The sequence below is a fragment of the Podarcis erhardii genome (assembly GCF_964252035.2).
Source record: "Podarcis erhardii genome assembly, chromosome: 18".
In the NCBI taxonomy this organism is placed as follows: domain Eukaryota; kingdom Metazoa; phylum Chordata; class Lepidosauria; order Squamata; family Lacertidae; genus Podarcis; species Podarcis erhardii.
This window is the reverse complement of record NC_138516.1, coordinates 7,479,545-7,493,300: the sequence shown is the minus strand read 5'-3', so window position 1 is coordinate 7,493,300 and position 13,756 is coordinate 7,479,545. Positions and strand designations below refer to the sequence as shown.

The window sequence follows — 13,756 nt, the reverse complement described above, 5'->3', positions numbered from 1 at the left end:
CTCATAATACTAAGCCATGGTTAACATCATCCAAGGCTTATGAAATCACCCCAAACTGTGGTTAACACATAACCCTAAACCATAGTTAAGAAATCATAGTTAGGAGGAATGTTAGAAGGATGTCGGAATGAAGTTATGTGGTTTTAGCAGTAATGTTACAAAGGAGTATGTAAAAATGGATTGTTAATAGGTGAGAATGTAAAGTTATAATATAATAAGATAAATTATTAAGATAAAAGCAAAAATGGAAAGGATTTGCTGAAATCGCTAATTGAACTAGAATACAAAAAAGGGAGGTGTGAGGAGGTCAGGGAAACAAGTAAATGAAAGACAAGACTTGGAAAGGTTGGTTTGTTTTTAATTGTTTTTACTTTTCTGTATTTTGTATTTTTTGCTTCTTTTTCCTTTTTTTTCTTATTCTTGTAACTTTTTTGAAACTTTAATAAATATTATTAAATAATAATAAAAAGAAATCATAGTTAGGGTGCCAGACTGGGTTCACACCTTACACTGTCAGGGTTCAATAAACCATAGTTTAATGAACCCTGGTTTACTGTTCTGTGCAAACCAGGCCACTGAATGGGGATGGACTAAATGAGCCTCGGTGTCCCTTCCAGCTCTACAGGGCTATGATCCCCCCACAAGCTGTTTTTATCCTCTACATTTTCCAGAGGCATGTTCACATGAATGTTTGGTCTCTATTTGGGGAGGAGGGCAACTTGAGATGACTGGTTTTGGGTGAGAAAACAGCTAGCAGGGAAATAGATAACCCAGGTTTGTTTGGACTCAGCTCCATTAGGAAAGAAACAGAGATTTGAATGTGCTATAAACATGCAGCACCAGATGGCGCCAGAGAGCATAAAATTTTAAAACGCGGTTTTCCTTTTGTTATAATCTAATTTCTGACTTATTTATAGCATCTCCACTCCCCACAGACACACCCATGTCTAGATCCACTCCTGGATTATTTCCAAAATTCCTTTCTAATTGTTAAAAAAGAGAGATAAACCTGCAGGGTCTCTATTGCACACATTTGCGCATAGCCTGTAGTTCACCCCTCAGCCACCTGATTCCTGGACTTAACCATCCAGGGGTCCTTTACCTTTGTCCTTTTCATCTCCTCCCTGCTGGCTTCAGGTCCATTCACCTGCCGCCACCCTATAAGGCAACCTCTGCAAGGCATTGCAACCACAGGCCAGCAGCGTAAGCAATGCACAAAGGTGCTTACTAGGAAAACATACGTCTCAAGCAAGAGAGCCAAGCCGCACGCTCCGTAACGAAGCCACCATGCTGCCGTCCAGTTTGGCAACCCTTTGCAATTTTGCCAATACGGGGACGTTGTTGAACTGTGCTTGTGTCTACTATAAAGTAAAGGTAAAGGGGCCCCTGACCATTAGGTCCAGTCGTGGCCGACTCTGGTGTTGCGGCGCTCATCTCGCTTTATTGGCTGAGGGAGCCGGCGTACAGCTTCCGGGTCATGTGGCCAGCAGGACTAAGCCGCTTCTGGCGAACCAGAGCAGCACACAGAAATGCCATTTACCTTCCCGCTGGAGTGGTACCTATTTATCTACTTGCACTTTGATGTGCTTTCGAACTGCTAGGTTGGCAGGAGCAGGGACCGAGCAACGGGAGCTCACCCCGTCATTGCGGGGATTCGAACCGCCAACCTTCTGATCGGCAAGTCCTAGGCTCTGTGGTTTAACCCACAGTGCCACCTGCGTCCATATATATAATGTCTACTATAGATGGGGCTAATACGAGCTTTTTTGCTGTTGTTCATGAGATCTCTCTGCTTTGCCCCCCCCCCCAGATAACAACGAGTGCACAGCGCAGCCCACCTTGTGCGGGGTCAAAGGGCAGTGCCTAAACACCCCTGGGAGCTACAACTGCGAGTGTCAGAAAGGGTTTGCCCTCGACACCTCTGGAAGTAGTTGCGAAGGTATGTGTAGACACAAAATCCCATGGCAATAACACACACAGCTAGACCCGTTTTCCCAAATGCTAAGCCAACCCAAACTCCAGGGGAAACAAAGAATATTCCATGCTAGGGATCATATAGCATAAAATAAATAAATAAAATAAATAAAATTAGATACCGAAAGGATCACAAGTTCATCGAGGACTGGGGAAAGTTTACGAATTATCTGGAAAACATATGTGACGAACAGACAATGCTAATCGGTTTTAAAGAGGCTTTGTGATGTTAAAGGGTATTGTTAAAAGGAAAGAAAGATGAAAGGACATTATTAACTAGCAATATATTATAATGGAAATGCGTAACAAATACAAAATATGGATGATTGATGGAGGAGCTGGTGGAAGTCCAAAAATTGGAAATTTGTGAATATGGTGTTGATTAATTTGTAAAAGAAAATTTAATAAAAATTTAATTATAAAAGAAAAGCAATTTCCAGCAACTTCAAATAAATAAATAAAAATAAAATAAAATAAAAGCACACATTCTACTCATGTAAAAACACACTGATTCCCAGACCGTCCGCGGGCCGGATTTAGAAGGCGATTGGGCCGGATCTGGCCCCCAGGCCTTAGTTTGCCTACCCATGCCTATGAGTCTATGATTTTCCCCACCTAAAACATGATCTCTCTCTCTCTCCCTCCTCGGTGCGCAGATGTCGACGAATGTGATGGGAACCACCGGTGCCAACATGGGTGCCAGAACGTGCTGGGAGGGTACCGCTGCGGCTGCCCCCAGGGATACGTCCAGCATTATCAGTGGAATCAGTGTGTAGGTAAGAGAACCACTGGGGGCTGGGTGGAAAGGGACGATAAGGGAGGCTCAACACACCTTGAAAGCCCTAACTGCCCCTGTAGCCCTGAAGGAGCATCTCCACGCCCATCGTTCAGCCCGGAAACTGAGGTCCAGCTCTGAAGGCCTTCTGGTGGTTCCCTCCCTGCGAGAAGTAAAGTTACAGGGAATCAGGCAGAGGGCCTTCTCGGTGGTGGCGCCCGCCCTGTGGAACGCCCTCCCACCAGATGTCAAAGAGAACAACAACTACCAGACTTTTAGAAGACATCTGAAGGCAGCCCTGTATAGGGAGGTTTTAAAAGTTTGATGTTTTGTGGTGTTTTTGTATGTGTTGGGAGCAACCCCGAGTGGCTAGGGCAATCCAGTCAGATGGGCGGGGTACTAAGAATAATAACAAACAACATACTATACCAAACATAAGCGTAGTAGTAATAATAATAATAAATGTTCTGGTGTTTGTTGCTGTTTTGTTAAGATAAAATAAATTAAAATTATTATTATTACTATTATTATTATTTTCCAACATGTGTTTGGCATATTTTTAGACATTTTTGCTAGTTCAAGCAGTGTTAAGTACCACCTAAATATTATTTTCAAAAAAGTTGTCTTTTTATTTTATTTTATAAGTTGTCTATTATTTTCAAAAAAGTTGTCTTTGAAAGTTGTCTTTCAAAGTATAAAGGGACCCCTGACCGTTAGGTCCTGTCACGGACGACTCTGGGGTTGTGGTGCTCATCTCGCTTTATTGGCCGAGGGAGCCGGCGTACAGCTTCCGGGTCATGTGGCCAGCAGGACTAAGCCACTTCTGGCGAACCAGAGCAGCGCACGGAAACACCGTTTACCTTCCCACCGGAGTGGTACCTATTTATCTACTTGCACTTTGACGGGCTTTTGAACTGCTAGGTGGGCAGGAGCAGGGACCGAGCAACGGGAGCTCACCCCGTTGCGGGGATTCGAACTGCCGACCTTCTGATCGGCGAGTCCTAGGCTCTGTGGTTTAGACCACTGCGCCACCTGCGTCCCTTTTCAAAGTATAACATGCAGTAAATGCCAAACCTTCCATAGTCTCTCCCATGCGGTAATCATCTTATCATCATCATCATACCCCGCACATATGATGGGTGGCTTCCAGCATATACAAAAAGGTAATAAACCATGAAACATTAAAAAGAATGCACCAGTCGTATTAGTATTATGCTTGGTGTGCAGAAAGCGGGGTCTGCCCAACCGATTTCGCCGCCTGAGGCAAAACTGGAAGGTGCCACCCCTGCCGAAGCCTTGTGGCAGCGGCTTCCAGGTTTTGGCAAGGTTTTGTCCATTAGTCACCACTTCTCTGACGGCGCCTCTTGGATTCCAACCCCAAAGGCGGATGCCTCGGTCCGCCTGATGCGTGGGCCGGCCCTGCCAGAAGGTCCTGGGTCAAGGGCCCTTGTATAACCAGCCGTATAACCACCCTTTCGGCCGCAGACGAGAACGAGTGCTCCAGCTCCACAGCCTGCGGCTCGGCGTCCTGCTACAACACCCTGGGAAGCTTCAAATGCATCTGCCCGTCCGGCTTTGACTTCGACCAGACTTTCGGGGGCTGCCAGGATGTGAACGAATGCGCCGCGGGCGGGAGCCCCTGTAGCTACGGCTGCTCCAACACAGAAGGCGGCTACTTGTGCGGTTGCCCAACCGGGTACTTCCGGGCAGGGCAGGGGTAAGTTCAGCAACGCCGGCAGCCGCCGATTCATGGAGCAAAACAATTGGACCTACAAGAGGGAGTCTGTACCTGTGTTTGGGGGCTGAGTTTGGCTTCCTCCAACCTTAGCCCCTCCAAATGGAGGGCCGGGGGAACTTGCAATGCGCTCCATCATACAGTGATCGAAGGTCAATGTCAGGGATGGGCCCAGCGAAGGGGAGTTGTGGGCAGAACCCACCAGGGACATGGGTGATGGGAGCTGAAGTGGTTTGTGGGAAAGGGGGGAAACTGAAGTGGACCTAGAATCATAGAATTGTCAAGTTGGAATGGACCCTGAGGGTCATCCAGTCCAACCCCCTGCAATGTAGGAATCTCAGCTAAAGCATCCAGGACAGATGGACATCACAGATGGCCTCCAAGGAAGGAGAGTTCACTGGCTTTCAAGGCAGTTTGTTCCACTTGCTGTCAGAAAGTTCTTCCTGAAGTTTAGCCTTCATCTCCTTCCTTGTCATTTGAATCCTTTGGTTCGGGTCCTGCCCTCCAGCGCGGGACAAAACAAGTTTGCTCCCTCTTCTGTATGGCAGCCCTTGAGATATTGGAAGGTGGCTCAAATATCTGTGCTGGGCCCGAGGGTAACCCGAGTAACGCAGTCCAGGTCCGGTCCCGAATCCAAGGGTTCTGCGAGGAGTCGGTCTGACAGGGCCAAGGCAGGAAACCAGGCAAGGGCAGGTGCAGGATCTAGCACACAGCAATGTTGCTCCCGCAACCTGGGGCAGGGTCCAGCAGCCTTTTATCTCTGTCGGGGTAATGGCCGGTCCTGATCCCCCGGCGACTCACCTCCCTGTCTCGCCCGAAGGCGGGCACTCCTCCTGCCAGTACTCAGGTCTCTCCTTCTCTCAGACCTCAGTCTCTGCAGCTCGGGAGACATCAGTGGGTGACTAGACCCAGGGGCCGCCTCAGCCTCCCCTGACCCAACCGGTAGTGGAGCAGCTGTAAGTGATGGCCCAGCTGGAGGCAACGAGGTAATCCCTGCATCTGGAGCCAGGGCAGGCTCAGGCCCCTGACTCGGCCTAGCTGGTGTTTGTTGCAGGGGCACCTGTGCAGGATGGGACTCTTCAGAATTAGGCCCCAGACTAGGTTCAGATGCCGCCTAAAGCAAAGGATCTAGTGCGGACTGAGACTCCTCTGGCTCCAAGTCCGAGCCCAAGTCCCAGACTATTACAATATCTCCCTCTCAGTCTCCTCTTCTCCAGGCTAAACATACCCAGCTCTTTCAACCGTCCCTCATCAGGCTTGGTTTCCAGACCCTGGATCACCCCGATCGCCCTCCTCTGCACACCTTCCAGCTTGTCAATATCCTTTTCAAATTGCGGTGTCCAGAACTGGACACAGGAGTCCAGGCAGGGTCTGATTACGGCAGAACAGAGCGGGACTATTACGTCTGGACACTATACTTGTGTTGATGCAGCCTAGAATAGCATTAGCCTTTTTTGCTGCTGCATCACACTGTTGACTCATGTTCAGCTTTTGGTCTGGAAACCAAGCCTTATGAGGAACAGTTGAAGGAGCTGTTTAGCCTGGAAAACATTTCAATGTCTGTTTCACAGGCATCGTTTTAGTTTCACTTTTGTTTTACATTCACTTCTGGTTTATGCAATTCTTTTGGCTGCCCTGATTTCTTTTCTTTTTTTTAATCATCTTTATTAATTTAAATTACGCACATATACAAGGAATTTACAACAAATTTACAATCTCATATTACAAAAAGAAAACTAAGGGGGGAGCAATTAAGAAAGAAAAAAGAAAATACAAAAGAAGAAAAAAAGAAAAAAACAGATTTACATACATAAAAAAATAATCTTCCTTGTTAACACTTAAAAAAACACCTAAATAAAAAGGCTTCTGACAAGACGAGGCTGCCCTGATTTCAGTGGGAAAGCCCAGCCTGCCTTCTGCTGCCTCGCAACGTCGGTGTTTTCTATCCAAATATTTGCAGGCCTTTCTGAGACACCCCCGGGGGGACCCCAGCTGACAAATGTCAACGGAAGAAAGCTGTTTAATGCACAGTTTCTCAAAAGAGTTACACCCTGTCAACTTGCCCTTACTTTAAATGGTGGGACCGCCTCGCTGTTCAGAAAAGCACAGTTTGGAAAGATGGAAGCGAGTGCGAGTCCCTGACATAGCTGTCAACTGTCCCTTACTTGGCGGGAAAGTCCCTTATTCCAGCGCTGTGTCCCGCTGCTGTCCCTTATTGACGATGTCCCTTAAATTTCCCGGGTTTCAAAGGACGCAGCTCCTCTCCCTCCCTCCCTCTCTGCCGGCCAGGGAGGAGGGAGGCTCCAACTGTGTTGCTTGGCTGCGTTGCTCACCCAATAAGGAGTCTAAGAATGACTGGGGGGTGGAGCTTGCATGCCTTGTGCCGATCAAATCGGCCGCCTTGCCTGGGGACTCGCCTTTGCTCAGCGCTTCCCAGCGGAGAGGGGACGGTGGTTTTCCTTGCTGCATCCCCTTTGCCGGGTTGCTGCGCTGTGGGAACCACCGCTTGAGGCTTCGTTTGGCTGCTGGCTGGGCTTTCTGCCTTTGGCTCGGAGGGGCTCAGAAGTCGAACATACCTGTGCTTGGAAAATCCCTTATTTTGGCTGCTGATCCCTTATTTTTGAGGCTGCTGGTCCCTTATTTTCAAATCTGTAAGTTGACAGCTATGGTCCCTGACAATCCCCTCTCTGGTGCTTGCTTGCTTTTTGAACTGCAGGCACTGTGTATCTGGGCTAGGATTTGGCAAGGAAGCTTACCTCCCAGCGCCCCTGGAGGAGGAAGATGAAGAGAATCTGCTGTCGCCCGAAGCCTGTTACGAGTGCAAGATCAACGGCTACCCCAAGAGAGGGCGTCATCGACGGAGCGTCAATGGCACCAACGAGCACCAGGTATTTGGGGAGGGGGAAATGGCAGGTGGAGGAAGAGAGATAGGGCACCTCATAGCCGAGCAGAGACGCTTTTGGTACTAGCCTCCCCAAATTCGCCTGCTCTCGCTTCCAAAGCGGAACTGGCGCCTGAGGAATATTGCAGATACAGCGTACCTCGGTTTTCGTGATCCGTTCCGGAAGACCGTTCGACTTCCGAAACGTTCGAAAACCGAAGCATTTACTTCCGGAAAACTCAATACGGAAGCTGCGTGGCACATCTGACTTCTGAAAAGCGATGAAAACCCAAAGCAGTTACTTCCTGGTTTTCGGCGTTCGGAAGCCGAAACGTTCGACTTCAGAGACGTTCAAAAATCGAGTGCAGGATGCACGTTCGCAACCCGCAGCGGCCGCAACCTGCAGCGACGCGTCTGCACACATGCAGGTTGCGATTCAATGCTTCTGCGCATGCGCCTCTGCCGGAAGCCGGAAGTAACACGTTGTCGGCTCTTTTCAAAAGTAAACATTGAACATATTGCAGTTGCAATAATTCCATTGCTTTATCTTTTCCACAACCGAGCTCTGCGTGAACTTTATGAAATAAATAGCCCCTCCCTGGCCCGCCTCTGACCTCTCTTCTCCTCCCTTTCCTCCCTCCCCTACCGTGCAGAAACCGGGCGTCAGCTTGGCCAGCATCGACGTGGCCTCGCCGGTGGTGGTGGCTCTCAACCTCTCCGGCCTGGGCCACAAGAAGCACATCCTGGAGCTGCTGCCGGCCGTGGCGCCGCTGGAGAACCACGTCCGCTATGTCATCGCACAGGGGAACGAGGCGGGCCACTTCCACATCCACCAGCAAGACGGGCTCAGCTTCCTCCACCTGGCGCGTAAGAGAGCATCGCCCGGCACCTACCAGCTGGAGATCGTCAGCGTCCCGCTTTACCGGAAGCGCGAACTGCAACACCTGGAAGCCCTGAAGGATCACGACTACCTTGCCGGGGAGCTGGGCGAGGCCCTCAAAATGAGGTTGCAGCTCCGCCTCTTTTAACCCTGCCCTTCCCGAGAGAGACACCAACGAAGCCAAGGGCTCAGGCTGCGCACCACCAACGACACACCCCGGGAGAATCTGCGCCTCTCCCCCCCTTGCGCCGGTACCCCCCCCCACCTTGCTGCCGTGGTGGAAGGGCTTCAGGGCAGCCCCTGATCTGGACCACAACGAATCCTGTTCTCCAAAACAAAAACGTATTTCAGAGGGCTTTTCTCGCCCCTGCCACCATCTCCTGCCCCACAGGCGGCCTCCACCCTGCGGCCTCCGGGGAACGGCAGCGGTCCGGACCCGGCAGGCGAAGAAGCCCCCCTCCCTCGCTCGCCTTGGGTCCCCCCCCTCGTTTCACCCCTCGCCTTGGCATCCCAGTGGCCCTCCTCCTCTGTGAGCACTGAGGACTTATTCACCTCCCTTCGTGTCAGAAGGGAATGGCAGCTTCCGGTCTCCACTGTGCGTCCGGCCCGCTATTACACTGGACTCCGGGGTTTCGTGTGCGGGTGCTTCACCTGTCGGCAACGGTTGGGGGAAGGCAGCCAGGCCTGCACCAGATCCAACCTCTGCAGGGTCCTCCAAAGTGCACTAGAGTTCCTTGGACAGCATCGAAGTGCACTGCGCCGCTTATGGGGACCAAAGCGAAGAGGCAGAGCTGCTGTGTTTCCGTGCATCTTGGAGTCACATACCTGCGCGAGGGATGGATATTGAGAGCCAGTCTAGCGTCTCTCCTTCCCTCGGCACTGTATATTACCTGCTTTAAACCTAACTGGACCTAACAGCTGCTGTTAAGCGTTAGATGCATGATCTGTGTCACCCCTGCAGAGCTGGCATGCACTAGAGTTAATTGAACAGCAGCCATGTGCATTGCGCAGCAAGGGAAACCATTTCCTCGTTACCTCCGCAGCAAGGAATATGCTCGACCCTCTGCGGAAAGGGAAGAGGTTGCAAACGGGGGACTAGTTGTTCTTGCGAGGTAGGGGCCAGTTTGAAAATGTGACACACATTGTGAGCAAGAGTCACACCAGGCTCCTAAATTGACAGAGTTTAACACGCCTCCATCTGTTTCCTTAACGCAGAGAGCGCTAGATGTCACACAGCAGAGAGAAATTAATATTGTCTGCTCCCCAGCTTGGGTAGAAGTTACCAGGGGTCTGTCGAAATCCTAGTGGGTGGAAAGACATCATATAGCCATTGTGTCCTGGGTGGAAACAAGGGAGCAGACTTCATAGATCATAAGTTGGAAGGGGCTTTAGGATCACCTAGTCCAGGCATTGCCAAACTTGGCCCTCCAGCTGTTTTGGGACTACAACTCCCATCATCCCTGACCACTGGTCCTGTTAGCTAGGGATGATGGGAGCTGTAGTCCCAAAACGGCCGGAGGGCCAAGTTTGGCCATGCCTGATCTAGGGCAACCCCCCTGCAATGCAGGAATACGCAGCAGGGAATATCTATGCGGAGATCAAACCTGCAACCTTGGCGTGATTCACACCAAGGTCTAACCAACTGAGCCAGACAACGCTTTGAGCAGGGGCAGGCACCGAACCATACTGATGCCCTCATCAGGAGCATTCCTGGACTCCCAGAAACCAACTACAAATAATATTTTTTTGCATTTAGACAGGGGAAGCGAGCTTTCAAGGTGCTTCACGTACGTTATCTCAGTGAAACCTCGCAACAGCCCTTTAGAGTAGGCCAGCATTATTGTACTCCCCTGGGGTTGAGGTGAAACATGAATTAGGCCCCTGGCAAGTCAAAGGATCCTAGAATTGTAGAGTTGGACCCTTCAGGGTCATCTAGTCCAACCCCCTGCAATGCAGGAATCTTTTGCCCAAGGTAGGACTCGAATCCAAGACCCCTGAGTTGAAGAGCCTCGTGCTATCCCAGAGCTCAAGTGAGCTATCCCAGGCTCAAGCAACCTCTCGCACAGGGCTTAAATCTTATTTTGTGGCTCTGGTTGTGCTCTCAACCGTCCAAAACACGTTTAAAACCCACAGAGAGAATCCTAGGAACTGTAGTCAGTTGAGGGTGCTGGGATCTGCGGCTTGGTGGGGGGTGAACTACAGTTCCCAGGAAGTGCGCTTTGAGCACATGGTGTAAATGTGATCTCTCTGTTGTTACTGCTGCTGCTGCTTAGGTCAGCATCCGATTGCCAACGCGAAAGAATCTGGGGGATAACGGGAACCATTTCGGACACTTGGCAGAAGCTGTGGGAGTTGTAGTACGAAACGTCTAGGGGGAACCAAGATTGGAGAAAGCTGACCTGAACCCTTCCGTGTGATCGCACCTCTTTAAGGCTTACCTGCGAACGCACCCGATGAGAAACTAGCAAGAGCAACTTAATATACGGAAGGAGGGTGTCAAAGACTCTCACTGTCTTGTGGTGTGCCCCATCTGAGCAAATGTGGGGGGGGCCTTCTCTGCCAACCTCAGTCCGCCCCCAGCCAGCCTCAACTTGCCTGCCTCCTTGCTGCCAGTCTGGGCTTGGCTCCACCTCCCTTGGGCTCTGCCTCTTGCCTCTGGCGCCACCTACTGCTAGCCTCCCTCCCTGCGGCCACCTGCTTCAGAGCGGGGTTATTGAATTTGTAGTGGGAAACGTGGCTCCAAGAGGGGTCAGAAGACCCCCACATGCCACCCACAAGGCCTCTGCCCCCACCCCAAGCCCTTGACATGCTTGTGCCCGACACAGACCCCCTGGGTGGAGACCGACAGACTCAGGCGTTAACCCGGAAGTGCCAAAGGGCACCATAATCTTATGCAGCTATATTTTTCATTTGGGGGGGGGTCCTCTTCCTCCTCCTCTTCTAGCAAGAATCTCCCTCTGATGCCTCAGGAACCTCAATGTGCCTCAGCGGAATAATGGGTAAAAATAACGGCTGCCATACGGTGACGGCAGGGGGCAAACAAATGCGAATTGATTCATTCACAAAATTCATTCACAAATTCATTCATTCACAAATTCATTTGCAAAATTCATTCACAAAATTCATTCATTCACAAAATTCATTCACAAAAGCCCCCTGCCATGTCAGTCTGCGTGGATTTGAGGGTGTGGGAGCAAGTTTTGCCATGGCAATACCGCAGCTGTTTTAATTCATTGCTGCAAAAACTGGACCTGAAACTGCGACCGTTCTCCAATTCAGAGTTCCAGGGGTGCTCTCTTGCTCAGGTTTTTCTTTTCCCCCTTTTGTGCGCGCCCTCTGACTGCTTGACACCTCTTCAATTGTCCCCTCTGCCTTCCCTCCGTTAGGTCTCCTGAGGTCTGCACAGGCCTAGGGAAGTGGGGTAAGGGAAGAATTTCAATTCCGTTTGCGTCTCAGCGAACGCCAATAACGTGAACGGAAGCAGGGCCATCCTTTGAAATCCGCGCATCTTCGAATTTTGCAACCATTCTCCAGGCAAATCGTGCGTGCAAATATGCACGCGATTAGGTGGAAACAGCCAAAACAACAAACCAAACCCCACTTCACATTAAGCGGAAGCACTTTCGAAAACTCGCCTGTTACTCAGAACGACGGGCAAAGCTAGGTGCGAGAAATTTGCACCGAAACGCTGGTGAGTTTTCACAAGGGGTCTTTAAAAAAGAAAGGAAGTTGCAAATGGCTGCAGAAATGTGGAGAACTGAATTTAAGATTGGGGGGAAAGAGAGCGGGGAAGAGAAACTGACAGGTTCAACCACCCCTGTTGGAAGTGAGCTAAGTTGGGGCATTACCGGAGCGGAGAATCCCCTAGGACAGCGGTTCTCAACCTGTGGGTCCCCAGATGGTGTTGGACTACAACTCCCATCATCCCTGAGCTCTGGCCTTGCTAGCTAGGGGTGATGGGAGTTGTAGTTCAACGACATCTGGGGACCCACAGGTTGAGAAGGGCTGTCCTAGGAGGAGGTGGCCGGTCCTGGTCCCATTCTGGATCCTTCCCATTCCTTCCCTCCCCTTGTTGTTGTTTAAAAAATATGGGTGTCAGGAAGTGGACTTGAGCTCCTTTAAAACTTGAAACCCCTGGACCTCCCCAGCTCAGTCCACAGCAGGCTTGGGGAGGCGCCCCAAGCCACCCTTCTCAACACGACATCCTCTCTCATAACCAATCTTTCCTGCCTCGTTTCGTCTTCCGTACTTGTTTTTGGGTTTTGCCAAATGGTGCTTTCCCCCTCCCTCTGATTCTTATTAATATTATTATTATTATTACTGATGATGATGGTAATCCATTAGGCAAGGGGCGTGGTGTTTGCGTGTGCAGAGTTGTGGTCCTGATCTCCTCCGCACCACGACCGTGACTTTCCTTCCGTGCACCGGCGGAGGGGGAGCAGGGAAGGGGTTGGCCACACACGGCACTGAGACCGAGACCCGGCCGCATGGGGGGGCCCGGCCTTTTCATTTTGTATCATGAGCGACGGCAGCAATAAAGTTATTTTGGGTTAAAGGTCTGTGGCACTCTCCTTGTTTCCCAAATGCTTGCACTTGCCATCTCTAAAATAGGCTCTTAAGACATGCTCTTGCTTAAAGTAGAGGGACCCCTGACCATTAGGTCCAGTCGTGTCTCTATTTTCCAGGGACAGTCTCAGATTTACAGAAGCCGTCCCGGTTTCTGATTTGACCCCAGAACATCCCGTTATTCTCTATTTTCATCGGAGAAATGTTGGAGGAGATGGAATGCCTTGGAGGTACACGAATCAGCTAGCAACATTACTAACGGAGAAAAACAAATAGGTGCGCTGGGGTGCTGCTGATGGTGGAACTCAGGAAAATTAAGGATTGCCGTAGAAAAGCAACTTCTGGGCAACAGTCTAGGAGCAGAGCCGCCATTGCCAAATCGTGACCAATCTGCCTGAGTTCTAGATTCAGGTAAGTAGCCGTGTTGGTCTGACGTGGTAAAGGTAAAGGGACCCCTGACCGTTAGGTCCAGTCGTGGCCAACTCTGGGGTTGCGGCGCTCATCTTGCTTTACTGGCCGAGGAAGCCAGCGTACAACTTCCAGGTCATGTGGCCAGCAGGACTAAGCCGCTTCTGGTGAACCAGAGCAGCGCACAGAAACACCGTTTACCTTCCCGCCGGAGCGGTACCTATTTATTTACTTGTACTTTGATGTGATGTCGAAGTGCTAGGTTGGCAGGAGCAGGGACCGAGCAACGGGAGCTCACCCCGTCATTGCGGGGATTTGAACCGCCAACCTTCTGATCGGCAAGTCCTAGGCTCTGTGGTTTAACCCACAGCGCCACTCGTGTCCTTTGCATCACTATTAACACACACATATATATTTCAAAGTAGGATTATTCTGGTTACTGCAAGCTGGCAGTAGCATTCCACGTGCATCCACCTCTATTGTTTTCCTGTCATATTTGCCAATTTTTTAGTGGGGGGAGGGCCCAGAGAGACAGTG

General features: G+C 50.5%; 1 protein-coding gene across 1 annotated transcript in view; it reads left to right on the top strand.

Moving 5' to 3' along the window:
* Window positions 1-9,628, top strand: part of FBN3 (fibrillin 3) — a 56,404-nt gene extending 46,776 nt beyond the window's left edge. Inside the window, exons 21-25 of the mRNA XM_081846045.1 lie at window positions 1,811-1,939; window positions 2,631-2,750; window positions 4,235-4,466; window positions 7,201-7,372; window positions 8,019-9,628. Coding sequence (XP_081702171.1) covers window positions 1,811-1,939; window positions 2,631-2,750; window positions 4,235-4,466; window positions 7,201-7,372; window positions 8,019-8,393 — 1,028 coding nt within the window. The 3' untranslated portion in view covers window positions 8,394-9,628. The remainder of the gene's footprint in view (window positions 1-1,810; window positions 1,940-2,630; window positions 2,751-4,234; window positions 4,467-7,200; window positions 7,373-8,018) is intronic.
* Window positions 9,629-13,756: the final 4,128 nt, after the last annotated feature.